Source organism: Calidris pugnax, unplaced genomic scaffold, assembly GCF_001431845.1.
Source record: "Calidris pugnax isolate Ruff unplaced genomic scaffold, ASM143184v1 scaffold1, whole genome shotgun sequence".
NCBI lineage: Eukaryota > Metazoa > Chordata > Aves > Charadriiformes > Scolopacidae > Calidris > Calidris pugnax.
Window position 1 is genome coordinate 9094393 of NW_015090800.1, and position 18164 is coordinate 9112556.

Sequence of the window (18164 nt, forward strand, 5' to 3'; positions counted from 1 at the left end):
AAAAAAAAAAAAAAAAGAATCATCTATCCATTTGCTTAATAGTTATTCTCACACAGCCACAGAACACTATATATTACTTCCATTTACTGAGATTTCTTCAACGTGTAAAACAAGTCTGCTGCCTAATACAATATGTGCAAGCAAACACAGACACACAAAAGGCTAAATGAAATCTCAGAGTAAATCTTATTCAATAAATCTAGAATATAGCCGCAATAAGCATATTTCCAGGTAGTTTTATATTGAACCAAAATCACAAGCAAACGATGCTCTTGCAGAAAAAGTCCCAACATGTTTAGCAGCCAAAGTGCTCAAGTGCATCTCCTGAAACACAGAATGAGCTACCTGAAAGGCTACTGCCCGACAGCAGGCTGTTGGCAATTGGTTTAGCAGTAGAGTACACTGGCTTTCTAAATCATCAAAACTGTTTTCTGCAAAATTAATGTCTTTTACAGGGACACCTCGGCCTCGGTCACTGGCCCAGCCCTGTTTTGCTCACTTGCCAGGTCTGAAGCTACAAAGCATCAGTTTTAAGTCTCGCAAAATATTTTTTTCTCTTGGGCTGGAACTATGTATTTTCAACAGTGAGGCATTAATTAAAACAGCATTTTAACACTAAACCTTGTGAAAAAGATTCGTGGACAGAAAGCTACATATTAGAGTACTTCACTAGTAGGACATAGTGACTATTAAACAGTCCCCATACCACAGCCTCAAAAACCTGTAGAAAAACCAAAATCCATTTGTCTTTTCTTTTCCTCTTTCCAAAGAAAACCCCTCTGCTAATTCACACCATTTAGACCTCAGTATTCCACTGATGGGAATGTTGAATTATTTGGGGATACACTGAGGTATTTTCAGTGGAAAAATAAAGGTTTATTTTTAATTAATCAGAACAGTTCCGCTGCACGTCAAAGTTCTTCACTTCTGAATTCTGCAAGTTCAGCCAGAAATGACAATCTCAACAGCGATGGGCATGCACCACTAGCCAGCACTCAAATATTTAGAGGTTTTCTCTCAAACATGAATTATAGAAGGGCTGCTGTAGACACACAGACAAGCACATGTAGCGCTTTAGCTGAAAATTAAAAATTCAGTACACAGTTTGTAAATTAACTGTGAATTAAAAAGAAAAAGATTAAGCACCAGCTTAATATCTCAGTATTTATTTCTTCTCGTGAGATGTCTACAGGACAACTGAGAATTTCAAACGCATCCAGAACTGAATTTCAATTCTTCAAGAAGACAAAGCAGAGCAGACAATATATCTATATTAACAGAACAATTCTTACCTTAACCACAGTTACATCCAAGCCAGATAAGTGCAAAATTGGAGCAGCATTCTTTTCAAAAAGGTTCCTGGCTTTGCTAGAAAAAACAGAGTAAAAATTATTTCATTAGTCTGCTGGCTAAAAAAATTGAAAAGGAAAGAAACCAATGAATAACGTGAAGAAATCTACTTAAAAACAGAGCATACAATCTACACAATCAGTCACTCAACCTACCAGTCAGGAAAGATGAGATTTCATTTGGTTCAAATGTATTACATTTCTAGACTCGTATCTCAGATGCCAGCTTTTTGTTGCAGTTTTAATAAATGCGGAAGAGGTTATCAAGGTTTCTCTAAAAATAATTAAAAAACCCAAACCAAACAAAACAAGATCTCCAGAAATAAATTTATTAGAAAATTAATGACTTACAGAGCAGCAGGCTTTAAGACCACAAAGGCAGCCCATTCAGGTTTTCAGAAACATTAAAAAAAATATTTATTGTTACATACTATTAAATAGATTTAGAGGCAAAGTTTTGTCTGACTTCCTTTTGTTATAGGACTCACGCATTTTCTGCCTGTAACTGCATAATAAAATAATTACGCCATTAACTATACATTGCTTACAAGTAGAAACACGAGACTAGAAGTCAGAGACTTAATTTATTAACACTTTGCATTTTCCATTTGCATTGAACAAAAGCATATAAAAGTCCAAGCACTTCCATGTCAGATCCATAATTCATTTCATATTGTTACTGACAGTCCCTCCCCAAGATGCAACTGATACGAAGCTTAGTTGATCAGCAAAACCAGCCACATATCATATCCAAGATAACTGTTTTTCTGCTAATGAGTATGCAAAAATAGCAGCCAATCTCTTCCAGGAGTCTTGCTCTGAGCCCATATTTAGCCTCTCAGTTTGTGGGCACATCCCTTTCAAGGACAGGTTCCCATACAAGTAAGATCACTGCTGGTTAACTTCAAGTCTTGAAGCAACCAAGGTCATCTCCTACTTCTATAATTTTGGATGTTGGAAATGCATCACATACAGAAGTGTGGAAGCAATACGAAGGAATTCCACACACAAAGGAACAACGAAGCCCAAAACACAGGATAAAAGGAAATTATAAACATACATATGTTTAGAAATTCTTTCAACTGAAGCATCTAGTTCTATTTCTCATCCCATTATTTTTGGTGAAATAAAGTTTGGCATAGTTACATAGCACCAGCTTGGCATCAGAGGGAGGCAAAAATGAGCTCAAAAAATCTGGCTGGATTTTATAGTGGGTGGCAGAGCAAAAATAACAGAAAGAGTGCCTCACAGACGAGTGTAGGGAAGGGGCAATTTTACCCTTTGCAAGCTGCTGGATTAAGGAACACTGTTGCCTTCTTCAACGGCATACTCGAAGGGATCAGCTCGTTGCCAAAAGCCTAAATGGGATAAAAAGAGCAGAGTTCAGTTTCTCTTTTAAGCACATGGGTAAAACAGTTCAAAATAATGCATGTCTCCAAATGTCAATGGGCTTTCAAGCCTCACGACACCCAAATTGCTTCCATCTTCAGCCATTGCATAGGTCTGCTATTCAAAGACCTCCACTCCTAGCAACGCCTCACACCACTGTCACAAGTACTTTTTAGCTCATTTTTACAATTCCAATACCATTTCATTTTTGTCAACCCCTGTTTTTTCGCCACGGGCAGAGATCCAGGGAAACTATCCTTGACTCCAAGGTTACTTGATTTTCCTTCCTTATGTAATTCTCATACACATGCCAGCCACCTTCTTTCTGCATCTTTTTCCACTTCTGTACTTCATTTCTTGTATCTCTTCTGCTCATTTTTGTATTTTCTATGCTTAAGCTTTTGAAGATATGGAAGATAATCACCAGAGAATTTGCCCTGACCTATAAGCAAGCTCACTGTTTCTCAGACATTTTTTCTTCCTAATGCCTCCGTATTAAAATCACTAAAATTCTCTTCAACTTTTAATCTAATTCTGAATAGGTGCCTCAATTTTAAACTCTTCAAGAGTTACTCCATACAGCTTCTTGTACCTTTTAGCCATTTATGCCTATTTCCATAACTTTTTAGCACAGGAGAGGCAAGAAAAGGCAAAGCTTCCATACGTGCTACTTCCCACTCTGTAACCCTCATTAGTTCACCTAAAGGCACCAAATCAAACTGGTTTTGAGTACAAGGATGACAATGAATTCAGCAGTACCAGTCAGAAGCCCCAGAAATAAAGTAGGAACAAAAAACTACTGCGCTGAACTACAGACAAGAGTCAACTGTCCCTGTCAGGTTTTTTCCCCCCTTTATCTTTAAATTTAATCCCCCTGGCAGGAATTTTTATGTTTAAGAAGGTGGACACTGTACACAAAGCACAGTAGATTTTAGTGATCGTTAGCTGCTTATATTAATAATTCATTCCACTTGCCAACTTTGCTCAGGTAACCTCAATTAAAAGAAGTGTACAGCTGGCTATGTTGCTTAAAACATTCAAATTTCTTCTTCAAGAAAGGAAAAGGATGGGAGAAGTTTCTGAGAGTAAAGGAATCTTCAAAGAAAAGGAAACAAATCAATAGCTATTAAGCTTTACTGAAAAATCAGCTGGAAAACAAACCAACTTCTTTTGTGGCAGGAATTAGGAAATACAGGGGACTTATAGCATGTTACAGCTGTTAAAAACAATTAATTATGTGCTTGGGGGGCACAATGTGATGTATTTGCTTGCTCTAAACAACCTAACGAGGCTCATAGAGAATTTATAAGTAATGACATAATCACTCCTTTATGTAATATACTTAGACATTTATGTGACATACAGGGGGATTTCTAAAGCAAATGCTGATTTTTAAGACAGGAAATAAAAAAATAATAGTGCAACACTCTATAAGTCTTTTTTTTTTTTTTCCCCCCCTCACAGCACAACACAAGGAAAGACAATTTAAAGCCAGAAATTAAAAATGGTTATTAAATATATATATGAAGGTATAATTTAGGAAAGTTAATGCCTTTTTCACTTCCTTGTCAAATGCACACTTCCAACTATTGCATTTCTGGACTTTTAAGATGGCAATCACTATTTTGCAACTATGAAAAACACTTTATACAAAGGCTTTGTAATGCTTTATGAATATTAACAGAGAAACTGCATTCTTTTATGGAAAACTATGCCTGTTTCACAGAGTGAATTGTACACCAGCTAAACAGGACCTCTTTAACGCATGCCCAGAGCTCAAGAACAACAAGGTCAATCAGCAAGACCACCCTTGCAAAGGAAGTTCACAGTCAGCTAACGCTTGTTACAGACAAGGAAGTGTAAAAGGTTTTAAATTTGATAAATGGGTTCTTTATTATAGAATCTTTCTATGATCATTTGGCCACCCCAAGGCTGTCATCGTAAACTGGTATTTAAACTGAAATGCGCACGGTGGAGTCTTTGCATGAAGTACTGCTGTAGGGACCAGTTTGACAGGAAAGTGGGTGCCTCATCAATTTGGTATCGCAACAGACCTAAAAACTTAAAAATCTGAGGGAAATCTAATAGGAACACCGCACACACACTTCACTCAGACTAAACTTTTTCTTGGGTGAGTCTGCCTCTATTTTTTTCCCCAGTGCTTACTTACACAGCGCTATAAACGAAAGTAGCATTTTTCAAACAATTACAGATCGTTGCTATTCTGAAGAACATATCAGACATTTAATGCCTTGCTGCTGTACTGCTGTGTGTTTTCAAGCAGTATTTGGCACTGACACATCAGTGAGAATGGAAATTACAGCAAGAATTGATTACCAGGCTTTCTGATTCACTCCTTTCTAATGCAGGCTTCTTCTGCAGGATATTTTCCCAGGCTTTAACCACAGAAATTGCAGGAAGCTCTCCTGACAGTGCTTTTGCACTTTCATTTACAAGAATAAGCCATAATGGAATAGATCCCATGACTTAATGACTGGAATTAAGAAACAGGAAAGTCAGAATTTCCACAATAGAACTATCTTCTTGTACCAGTCTTTCCTTAGCAGTTACACCTTTTTGACAGCATACACACTTAGATCTTTTAACTCCTCCTTTTATCATCATTTCATCAGTGCCTTTTTAAATTTTTTTTTAATCTGGCCAACATGCTTCAAACACTGAGGTATTAACTGCCATTTTTGGCAGTATAAAAACTTATATCAATTTGATACTATGCAGTAAAAATGAGTATTGAAAACATAAAAATCAAGAACAACTGATAGTATGAGTTGAAAATGCATTTGACTCTGAAGCTGTAAGTATGATTTATGAAAGCAGGATTTCAGGGAAAGATTTTTCTTATTCCTTCATGAGACTTGAGTTCCGTTACATTTATTCCAGCATGAAGTTCCATTGCCCAAATCGAGTTGCTGTGCATATCTTTCCCTCAACAGCAAGCAGGCTAAAATTGGGATTATCCGGGTGCACCACAGAAGCAGGGTAATCTCAAGGTAAGTTTTTTAATGAGAAAAATATTTTTCACCATTCCTCTCGGGCCCCAGTACATAGCAACGATGGGAGCAGTGTTACACCCTGCAAAATCTCTAAGATCTGGCATGAAGAAGCAGGTTTATAATAAACTTTATTTGTGGGAGGTAGAAAGACTTCAAAAAGCACACCACCAGGGTAATCAGAGCCCACAAGCAGTACCTGTGCAGTGATGTCATCTCTGGGGGGCAGCAGCACTTGTGCCTGTTAAAGACCACTTGTTAAGGACAAGATTTCTTGATGGGAAACCACCATATGGGAATTTGTTCATTGCTGGTTGCCCATTCAGGCCACAAACTACATAATGCAATAGTCAGTTTACTCAGAGAATAACTCTCTGAATACTGGCTTTCTTGTCAGTGATCTGCAGATGAGTTGTCATGGGTCTCAAAAGCACTAGGCCAGTCACCACACCTAGCATCACAGAATGGATTGGGTTGGAAGGGACCCTAAAGGTTATCTAGTTCCAACCCCCCTGCCATGGGCAGGGACACCTCCCACTAGACCAGGTTGCTCAAAGCCCCATCCAGCATGGTCTTGAACACCTCCAGGGATGGGGCATCCCCAACTTCTCTGGGTGACCTGTTTCCAGTACCTCACCACCCTCAGACTAAAGAATTTCTTCTTGATATCAAATCTAAACCTACCCTCTACCCTCTTAAAAGCACTACCCCTTGTCCTATCACTACACTCCCTGATAAACAGTCCTTCCCCATCTCTCCTGTAGGCCCCCCCTAAAGGTACTGGAAGGCCGCTATAAGGTCTCCCCTGAGCCTTCTCCCAGGTGAACAACCCCAACTCAGAGTGGGATTCTCTCAGCCTTTCTTCATAAGAGAGGTCCTTGATGAAGTCACTCAGGATGGAATATACAAGGACAAGGTCTCTCCAGCTGAGCACTAACATGAAGGAATTTGCACTGCTTCTGCTAGTTGCAGCGTATCTGAGATTTGAGTCTCCTATCTTATCAGCAAACCATCTTCCCACCAGAACTTTACAGACAGGGAGTAATCACACCTGCAGAAACGGAGGTCTGGGTAGCTACAAGCAGTGACTAAGATTACCCCAGTGATAACACTGCACCATCCATCCCAACAGCAGTCAGGGCACTAAAGGTACAGTACCCTGGCTGGAGGCTGCGGCCACCCTATGGCACTTCAGCAAAAGAACATGGATGGCATCATTATAAGGCTTGTCACGTAGAGAGGGCCCGCTGGGGAAATCTCAGGAGCCCTGCACAACCAAGATAAGAGGGAGATTTTAATCTAATTTTATCCCTTTAAACGGTATTACCTGGGCTTCTTGGCATGCAGCTCTTCGTAGCAGGTTATCGCTATTAGGTAAGACAGAAAAGAGAGTGGACATTAGGTTGTGTGAGTTTAAAACAATTTGCTCATTTTTAAAATGTAGGTACATACTCTCTTTACACGCGCTTTAACAAGCACCAAATTAAAAAAATACTGGTTCTTTAAGACCTATTTAACACATTTTAAGGATGAGGCACACCCACTTAAGCACACACGCATAATTTTTTTCTGCACGTGCACACTAACACCCTTTCTAAAGAAAGGCAGAAAACAAAGATGAGGATGCCAACTGTGCTGAGATTACATAAGCCATGAGACACTGTATAAATGTGATTTAATTTTAAAATGCTACATAACCGTACTCCATCCAGATCTAAGGTGTGGGTTTTTTCAAGATTAATACTGCTTGTCATTTACACTGAAGGTACTTACCATTCTGGCAGTATACAAAGGATTTAGAGTAGACTTAAGTGTAACTTCTATGGACTTAAATCTTTGTGCTTTATAATCGTGAACACCCTGCTCCAACAGTTTGTAAGCCAAACACATGTCAATGCAGCACCTACCACCCCCTAGGTCCAAGTATGGCCTAAAGCAGTAACTCAGAGAGGTGACAATTAGTCAACTCACTTAAGTGAAGTTTAAAGAAGAAAATACCAGTATTCGATATGCCACTGATGGTCACTTGAGAAAGAAATTCCAGAGGAAGCCTTGTGCTTGTCCTTGGTGACAGACAGCATCAGCAAGGTGGTAAGCAGGGTATAGTTGGCAAGTAAACTGGAGACAGAGCTACTGAGAGAACAAAATTCTGTTCTTCCCCAGACCAAAAAAATGCCCTATTGGCCCTTGCAGACAAAACGAGAAATCCTGTTCTGCAGTGCCCAAAGTCCCACGCATCCTCTAGATACCAGGCACGCCCCCTCCTCGCTAAAACCAAAAATCTCCTTCAGCTTGTCCTTGCCAATACCTGGCAAGACAGAGTATAATTGTCTCAAAAATATCTAGTACAAAAAATCCAATTATAGTCAGACCACCAAACTGAATACACTACAGCAATTAAAAAGATTCAATGATGAAAAACAAGTGAGTAGGAAAGCAGCACACCCCCTCCACAAAGTGTGGCTCATCAGGCCAAATCCTGTAATGGCAGAAGAGGAGGCAAGGCCTTGGTTGGACCTCTGGACCCAAACACGAGTGCCATCTACTCAATTCCATGATTTTACGCTATTTATCTATCACTGAAGCTATATAAGCTGCTCTCTTTGGCATCACCAAAAGATGCTGCAATGCCATAGAAGGAGAAGTAGGGCTACTTCAGGTGAGATGTAAAATTAGGTTCTGAGAAAATAACTACAGCAAAAAAGCCACAGATCTATCCCTGGTAATAATGAAAAGCTAAAGGAAGAATTCAAGCATGAAAAAAGAAAATATGTGAATAATAACCTCACCAAGACAACAAGTAATGTGAAAGCCTAAGAAAAATTTCCTCGGAGGCATGCTTTTAAATGCCATGTTTGCTCCTTATAACCAAAGGACTAAGTGATTTGTGTTAAGCACCTGAAATATCAGTAAAGCGGAGTGACAGACTTGGTTTTGATTGCACCAATACAATGAAAGGGCACTAGCTCAAACAACTGTCTCTGAAAAGGGTTGTGTTCCAAGCTAAACAACATTGCCACAGTTAATTCCAGTTCAATCAAGACAGCACGACAGGCCAAATCCACACGGAGCTGCCGAGGGCATGAGCCCTCACACAGGGATATTTTTTCCCCTTCTGTAACTAGGCGTGGCCAGAGCAAATGCAAAGCAATTGCAATTTCTATGTATAAAGTTGAAATGTCATGGGATATCAAGAAAACCCCACTACCAGATGATGGCAGCGCCATTGACGTACTTGACAGCTGCCGTCCTAACCATATTAACACACTCCAGCCAAATCCATGTTATCTGTTTACTTCACACTGATGCTGTTTGGTTCAGAAGCCAAGCCGGGTCGCATCGCCAGCCAGCGTCCTCCACCTTACGCTGCAGCATTAATTGCCTTTAAAATGGAGCCCAACACAACTTTTCAAAGGCAAGCAAAAAATACTGCGCTTTCTCTCCCAACCCGCAAAGACCCTCAAAACCACTGTCAAGGATGCGAGCTTGATTCAGCTCAAGGGAGTCTTAACCATAAGAATTAGGACTGATAGTTTAGATGCCAACATTTAAGCTTATTTTTTTCCTGCAGTGAAGTATTTACGTCTACTCTAACGCATATCATTTTGTCGTCAAAGGAAATGTTTAGATTCTGAGACCAGAAGAACCATTTACTGTCCAGTAATTCATAGGTGATTTGTCTCCCCTCTCCAGTAGCACAGCACCCAGCAGCCCATGCCATCCCAGCCGTACTCATACGATTCCCACCGATTCAACTAGGACATATATTTCAAAGTCATCTGAGTTTGGCTTAAAGATGTCCCGAGTTTGGCTTAAAGACTCCAGGTAACAGGAAAATTTTTCTTTCCTTAAAATATTACATCAACATTTAACTATCTTCACACTTAAAGAATAAAAAAACCATAAGTGCACTCAGAGGGCTGTATCTGAGAGAACAGCAGTCCTTCTGAATCACAGCTCTTGCCTTTACTCAGCCCACACAGCTCACCTAAAATGCCACAAGTGAGTCTAGAAGTCCTCTGCGGGTCATACCAATTAATAATTACAGCTAGGAAAATGTTATAAAATAGCAAAAGGGTAATGTCTTAAAGCCTCTGTCTTGGTAGGTATTAGATTATCAAAATATGTCTGCATAGCAGCTCCCAGAGAAGAAGAGACTTTTAATAATAAACATAAGATTTTGTCAATTGTTTCATACTTTATGGACTAGTATTACGTAGTAACAAAGCCTTTTCAGCCACACTAGAACAGGAGCAGGTGAAGGCTGAGGGAAATTGCTGCGCTGCCTTAAAGAACAAACAGAGATTTCTTCTGACTTGCACCATGTCCCCAGCAAACTAAAAATCAATTTTTACTTTACGTTTCCTCTGAGGGTTTACAGACACAGCTCCAGCCCTAAAGCAAAACAGACGTGCAGTATTGCATCTGCTGGCCAACCCAGGGCTGCCTTCCCATGGTGAGAATTAAGCATCACACAGCTTACAACTGGGCCCACTTGCTTAACCAGTAAAAAAATTGGGAGACAGAGAGGAATGGGCAGTGGCAGCGGGGTGCAGAAGGAAGAGGATGTCCTAAGCTGACCCCACAGACAGAACTTTTGACTGGTTCCACAAAGATACCAGTCAACCCTGCAAGGCCAGCAACCACCGCAGCGCAGACTCGTTGGAGAACAGAGCAGGCTTATGGCAAGGCAAGGAATCAACACAGAAAGTGAGTGTCTGGAGCTCACAAGGCACCAGCCGTGTGAGGTTCCCAGAACACACTGCACTGTGAGAGCACAACAACCACAGGACCCGCTCCAACAGGGGCTGTTCTGATTTGTCTGCACCATCTGCGCCACAGGGCTGGTGGCCACTGCTTCTATGTGTTTTCAGCAGGGAATTAACACTCTTACTTTAGCAGGGGCGTTAGACTAGATGATCTCTAGAGGTTCCTTCCAACTCTGTCAATCCATGAATATAGGCCCACAGATCCATGCAATTTACTATATATGCTCCCCCAGCCGAGACTGCAGCACAAAATCGTAGACTGGTTCAGGTTGGAAGGGACCTTAAAGATCATCTGGTTCCAGCCCCCCTGACATAGGCAGGGACACCTCCCACCAGACCAGGTTGCTCAAAGCCCCATCCAGCCTGGTCTTGAACCAGGGATGGGGCATCCACATCTTCTCTGGGCAACCTGTTCCAGTGTCTCTCCACCCTCACAATAAAGAATTTCTTCCTAATTCTTCTAGGCATGCTCTGCCTAAGTACCTGAAAGGACAGTTCCCAGGATGAAAGGTGTGAAATCTATTTCAGAAAGGGTTATCAGGATTAAACCCAAGACTATTAAGTACATTCAAGCAAGGAGCAGCCTAAAAATTCCCCAGTTCAGTGTCTGCATCAAAACACAGAGTTTTGTGAAGAGAAACTTCACCAAAGCTATCCACATAGGATGACTCCTCAAGAGTTATAACAGAACTCTTTAAAAGAGATTTTATCTTAGCAGAGAGCATTTTAGCTGCCTCCAATACAGCAAAAGCAGAGCATCCTCTTTCCTGGATATCAGCATTTACTTCCAGCTTGGCTTTGGAAGGGCATGAAAGACAAATCTTAGTTTTCAGCAGCTTTAACTAAGACTCGGAATTGATCCTTCAGGGTTTCTTGACAAAGTTTGATGAAATAAAGTCAGTCACTCAGGAGGTATATATGCAGAAAGGTGACAAAGTGAGTTATCAGTTGGCAAACACACAGACACTAACATTCAAATTACAGATAACAATAACACTCGGATTACTGGCAGGCAGTCAAAGGCCCTTGCCAGCATTTTCTACAGGGAAAGTCAATACTTTAACATCTACAATAAAACTGAGTATCCGAGGAGTCCACTGCCTCGGTATAATATCAAGAGTCTTCAACCTGACAAAGTGATGATCACTTACCCCGTGACACCACTGTAACAGTCTGGCCAAATCTGACAATCAGTTAAGCTGATGCCCATCATGCCAGAGATTAAATTTCTGCTGATTTGACAGAGCTGGTGACTCACTGCACCACCTGGACACATAAAGAACAGCAGCAGCTCAATTCAGGAAAGGTGACACAAAGGTTGAGAGGGGCTTCCAAACTCGGTGAAAATTTTAAGGCCATCATATGGTATCTTTACTTTATCTGTAATCAACCTTGTGTATATGTTAAACAGAAGTACATTACTGTATATGAGCATGTATCTGACAACCTGCATACCCTCCAAGCTTTCATCAAGTACATTAAATTCTGTGTCCCTCATACCTGTAGTAGGATATGCTCTGGATTAAAATGATGCTAATACACAAATTCACGCAATCTAGAGAAATTAAATGGAGACAATCTCGAATGTGACAACAATGAGTTGTCTTCTTACTTCTCCATTACCACAAGAGTATTCGCTATCCTAAATAGCAAAGACAATGGATTTTTAAAACATTCTTTTATGAGAAAGAATTTTAAGACTCGCTAAGGTTTTGTTAGAATAGCAATATGGTTTTAGTTAACAGATAGTTCAACCAGATATAATAGTTATAATTTTACACATGAAAAACCTTTGCCACCTCCTGGTCGATGTCTCTTTTGAAGAGGCACCTTCTATTATATTACATCCTTAGAACAGGTGAATCACAAATTGGGGAGAGGGAATCGGCACAAGGTTTCCCCTTTACTCCTCTGTTCATCCAATAACCCCTTCCTGTTAAATCAGCCAGTATTTGAACAAACACCTCCCAAGACGAAAGGCTAACACACCAATCCGGACACTAAATGCTGCATGAAGGAAGTATCATACAAGACTGGGTTAAGAAGCTTCTCGACCTTTACAGTTATTGTCATCCACAACCTTTAGACTAACTCGGTGATGAACTGTTACCCTCCAGTGCCCCTCGTTCCTCTACAGCCTGTGGAGCACAAGGACATCCACATCAGGCCCCACAGCACAGCCACAGGGTGCAAGAGTGGGACATCCAGGTCCATTTCCAGGCAGGGAAGAGGCACAGGGGACAAGTCTGGAAAAGGTAATATTCTTCTTGGCCATATTTGTCCATGTAGCATCCTCCAAAGTCTTAAGGTAAGTACTCCAGAGCTCTTCTGTCCCTATGGGCACGTAGACACCAACTACAGAAGAGTTGCCATTTATTTTTAGGACAGATTGTTATTTACAATAGATGCACTTAGTGCAGGCATCATAGCCTCTGCATCCAAAAGAAGAATGAACCTTGAGAAGTCAAAAAAGCAAATGATCTTCTTCTTGCAAGAGAAATATCTCAGAAAAACCAGGAGGATGGAAAAGCCACAAAGAGAAAAAAAACAAACCCGAACCACAACTTTCTTCAGCTGCAAATAAACAAGCAACATCTCAGACAGCTAATTCCAATAAGTTAGAGGCTAATCCGAACTGATGGTGTGCTAAAGCAAACCCCTTCGTCAGAGACTCCAAGTGATGCCAGAAACCGAAGCACAAGACTTCACTAAACCTTTAATCTGTTCCAAAAGGGCAAATATAAGTCTAGTCAAGTATGCCTCATGCATAGTAATTTAGCCCCCGATGCAGATAACAGGGAGTCTCACAGCTCATACGTGGTTCCCTCATTAACCTCTTCAAGTGTTGCCTGCAGCACTTTGTCCATGGGGCAAAAGGCACCTCTCACGCTCCCCAACACAACTGGTACATAAACAATGAAACTGGGGAGAGAGAATGCACCAAAAAAAAGCCCACCAAAAGCCTTTGACACATTTGGAGGCAAAAAAGAAGCTGCAGAGAGGGATCCTATTCCCTGCTCTCCAGCATCCAAAAGGTAAGGCCCTCACTGTGGACAGAGCAGCACAGTAGGGTTGCTGAGACCACCTTTGAATTTTCACATTCTTGCCATCAGCCTCGTCCATCATTCCTCGTTTTTCTATTCCCTGCATAAAACAATCCTCCACACATATCAAGCAACAGCTAAATGGCTGCCACTTTTTCCAAACAGAATTTAAATCTCTGAAAGCAGTACTTACAGCTGTGCTGTAAATCTATGCCAAAGTCACACAGAGCTGTTTGTCATCACAGGATTTCCTATCTTGCATTTCCAATGTCTGGTAAGGAAATGCTGTGTTTTCCCTTCTAGAAAAAAAGGGGACATTTAAGAACGGGATGTGTAAACACTTTTTTCCCCCCACTACATCATCTGGATTAAAGCACTGTGCCTATGCTTGGTGCAAATAAACTTTGAGCACTGAAATTTGGATACCAAAAGTTCCCTTTTTTTGTTTGTTTGCCTTTCATGTTGTCCTCTTTATTGACTACCATATCACCTATGGTACGCCTCACATTTTCCATGACCAAAATGTGTTTTCACAGTTATTGCATGGGAAATCAATAGAGCTGAAACCAACAGTACACACAGGCACGTGAATTTCCAGAAAAAAACAGACATGAAGGGGAGACTGGTTGTGTCTGACGCTGCTCCTAGGCCTCCTCAAGTGCCCGCTCTCCATATGCACGAGGAGCAGATACACCCTTTTTCTTAATGCTCGAGTTCAGTAGCTCTCTATAGCACCCAGGCCTGACGTGCACTCCACTGTCATTAGCACCTGTGGCAACAGAAGGCCAGCAAGGAGGCTGCTCCTGTAAGCAGGGTACCTGGGAAGGTCAGAGGCTGCTCTGTCCCGCCAGCCAGTCCCTCATATGAATGGCACCGAGCAATTTCTTCCTCCTCCTTTTGTACATTAAGCTTAGTCTTTTGGCTAAGAGGTATCTAGAACGATAGAACGTCAAATAATTATGCATTTACATTTCGCTATTTTATGTGAATTCAAAGCTCAAGTCGTCAGAGGGAAAAGCAGAACACAAGCTCAAGGATCCACTGCCTTTACACAAAGGCAACAAAAACCCCCAACCTATTTAGCACAAATACTTCTGCTAAGAACACAGCAATCTACTCTGTACTTTCTTCCTGTCTGTTGGTCCACATAGGCATACACATGAAACTGTGACCTTGTCACCACCACTTTCACACAGTTATTCTCCATCTTACCAGAGCCTGCTCCGCAATCAGCAATTACAAGGAAAAAAGTATGGAGTGAGAGTTTTCTTGCCGTTTGCCCTGCAGTCAACAGAGCCTTAGTGCTCCAGGTAAGAAGTAAGCCACTAAAGCAGATGCTTTCAAAACAAAGACTAATTTAATGCAAAAGTCCCTAGGCAAAAGGAAACAAAGAAGGAAAGTATAACAAACAACATAAACAGATTTATTTTCCTAAGTTTTCCACTGAGGCTTTGGCAGAATTTCAATATAGGAAGAACACAGCTAAAATCATGACTCAACAATTAAAAAGACATTAAGACAGTGACAGAATAAACAGCAGCACCAAAACCAAAAAGTTTTAAAAATAATTTGGCCGCACTTGCATGTTAGTGAAATGTATTGTCTATAATCTTCAAGGACAGGGATTACAATATAAGCCTAGCTATTTACAATTGTGAAGGAGGATTTTGCTCCACAGATAAAGAGTGGAAATGACACACTGCTAGGTTTGGCTTATGTTAGCAGCACTGCTGCAGCAGCTGAGGGGCTCCTTCCAGGGAGGTGGGTGACAACAGCGAGGCAGGCACACGAGAGAGGGACAGTGCACGGCTACCACCAGTGCCACACATCAAGAGAGCCACCACAGAAAACCTGGCATCTTTCATGAGGTGTTTGGCACCATGAGAAAGAAAAAAAGAAGGTGGGAAAACACACCCATGGGCACACGACCATCATGCTGCGATGGCTGCCTGCTGGGCATTAAAGTGGCTTCCCATTACTCAGGTATCAGTGGCACCACAGAATCACAGAATTATCTAGGTTGGAAGAGACCTTGAAGATCATCAAGTCCAACTATCCACCTAACACTGCCAAACCCACCACTAAACCAAGTCCCTCAGTACCAGGTCTACCTGTCTTTTAAATACCTCCAGGGATGGTGATTCCACTGCTTCCCAGGCAGCTTGTTAAAATGTTTGATAACCCTTTTGGTGAAGAAATTTATCCACCTAACACTGCCAAACCCACCACTAAACCAAGTCCCTCAGTACCAGGTCTACCTGTCTTTTAAATACCTCCAGGGATGGTGATTCCACTGCTTCCCAGGCAGCTTGTTAAAATGTTTGATAACCCTTTTGGTGAAGAAATTTTTCCTAATATCCATCATAAACCTACCTTGGATCAACTAGAGGCCATTTCCTCTTGTCCTATCGCTTGTTACCTGGGAGAAGAGACCGACCCCCACCTCACTACTTGTGCCAGTGGGAAGGGAGACACACAGCACCTGAATGGACACAAGCAGATGTATGGCCTCTGGTCTCATTCATCCTTATAATATTGGTTAACAGCCAACAAGATGAGGGCACACACTTGGCTGACAGCACTTCTTGTTTTAAGTTAGAAAAGAGAAATCTTTCTCCTCTCCAGCCAGCCCCAGAATGACTCAACCCACCCTGACAACACTTTTGTTTCAAACTACGGCCTGAGCTAGCCCCAGGCCCACGGCAAGGCTATGGTGGGACACCCCAAAAAGGCACTGGGCCTTCCTAAGCTCATAGCTGCTGGCAGGGGATGGGGGAGAGCCCACCCCCCGATCTGCCACAGCAGCCCCTTCCAGGGCAGCCCCTCCATTTTACCAGCCGGGAGGGGAGCGGGCCCTGGGCACCCGAGGCGAACACGGCAGCCATGCCCTCGCCAGGCGCTGAGGCCGGTGGCTTGTGAAAGCCCCCGGGGGCACAGGGCCGAGCCCGCGGGCCCAGAGCTGGACCGGCGGCCCCGCTCTCCCGCCCGCCGCCGCCATTCCCCAGCCGGCAGTTACCAGTGCCTCCCGTACAGCCAGTGCCCGCCCCAGCTCAGCAGGCAGACCCCGAACGTGGTTTTCTTCCAGTGGTTCCTCAGGGTGGTCAGAACTTTCACCGCCCCGGCCATGCCGCCGCCACCGCCCCCTCCTTTCAGGATGCGCCGGCGGGAACCCAAAGGCGGCGCCGCTCCCGCCGCCCGGCCCGGCCCGGCTGGAAACGGCTCCCCGGGCACCGGCGTTCCGGGCCCGACGCCTCCCGGCCCCGCGGTGAGGGCGGGCTGTCGGTGCCGGGCAGGCCCCGGCCCCCGGTTCGGAGGGATGGAGGGCAGTGTGTGGGGGAGGCCTCTCCCGGCCCCCGCCGGGACGGTTTGGGCCTATCTGCCCCCCGCGCAGGGAGCCGGGGGCGCTGAGGAGATCTCATGCTCCACCGTGTGCCTGTGCCCCGGCCTTGTGTGTCCCCCCGCACACTCAGGCCGCCCTCCCTCAATTTGGGAAACAGCCGCAAAAAGTCCCGAGGAGAAGTGTTTTCACACCCCACCTGTGTCCCAACCTTCATGGCGTCACTGCCTTGCCGTCCTCCAGGCCACCAGGTGACCCACCAGGTGAGCCATGGGCTCTTGCCCGGCCACCACAAGAAGCAAAGGGGAGCAGGAGGCATTCCGTGTGGCAGAGGACAAACCTGCATAGGTGTTTTTTCCCCACTCTTAGAAATGGGGTGCTCTCCCCCCAAAAAAAACAACCAGAAAATATATGTCTGAAGGTTCACCCACAAGAAAGCTGTCTAGGAAGTACTGGGGGTTTGCTGTTTAAGCCCCACCAACAGGATGACCACATGGACCAACAGAAATGTCTCCAAGCACACATGGAAGACAGGCCATCCTCACAAGGATGTCGCAGAGCCGTGAATGGCATGAATGTCCTGCCAGGGAAAGGTGGAGACATGACCAAGCGGCAAGACCTGCCCTCATGATGGGAGAAGCTTTGGGACAATCCAGTGGTGGTGGCCCCTTCTAGCATAAACTCTTCTAGTTGTGGCTTCCCATGACGCCTGAAAGATGGTGAACAGCCTCAGACATTTCACAGAAGTGCTGAGTAGAGGACAAAGACCCTGTCCTATGAGAAAGGAAGGCAGGTGGGGGGACCTTCCAGATGAACTGTTGGCTAAATAAGTGGCATGAGGAAGCAACACTTGCTTTTGTAGACCCCTGTCCCCTTCTTGACAGGGACCCCGCCTTGTGGACTCAGGACAACAGGGACGCAGTCTGGCAGGGCCCAGCAGGTCAGGATAATGAACATAACACTGGACAGGAAATCTTTTTCAGTATGTCTTTTTCCCTCTTGCAAAATGCCATTTTGAGCAAAGTCTGAACATTTACAAGAATGTCCGAGTCAATAAAATGGCTTTTGTATAAAAAGCTTCCCCAAATCCTTCCGCTTAATGATGTCCGGATGGGATGTGAGTAGTAACATAAGAGGTCTGCTTGAAGGCAGATTTGGGACTCTGGGTTTGCAAAAGTCTGTTCTGCAAGAATCAAGTTGATGCAGAAGAACATCAGAAGACACTCTGAGGTTAGTGACAAAGAAAGTTATGGTTAGTTTCCCTA

General features: G+C 43.2%; 1 protein-coding gene across 1 annotated transcript in view; it reads right to left on the bottom strand.

Annotated features, from left to right (window-relative positions):
* The window catches only part of AGK (acylglycerol kinase), a 38004-nt gene extending 21253 nt beyond the window's left edge, over positions 1 to 16751 (bottom strand). The window contains exons 1-4 of the mRNA XM_014937317.1: positions 16579 to 16751; positions 7077 to 7116; positions 2628 to 2707; positions 1293 to 1368 (exon numbers count right to left, since the gene is read on the bottom strand). Coding sequence (XP_014792803.1) covers positions 1293 to 1368; positions 2628 to 2707; positions 7077 to 7116; positions 16579 to 16688 — 306 coding nt within the window. The 5' untranslated portion in view covers positions 16689 to 16751. The remainder of the gene's footprint in view (positions 1 to 1292; positions 1369 to 2627; positions 2708 to 7076; positions 7117 to 16578) is intronic.
* Positions 16752 to 18164: the final 1413 nt, after the last annotated feature.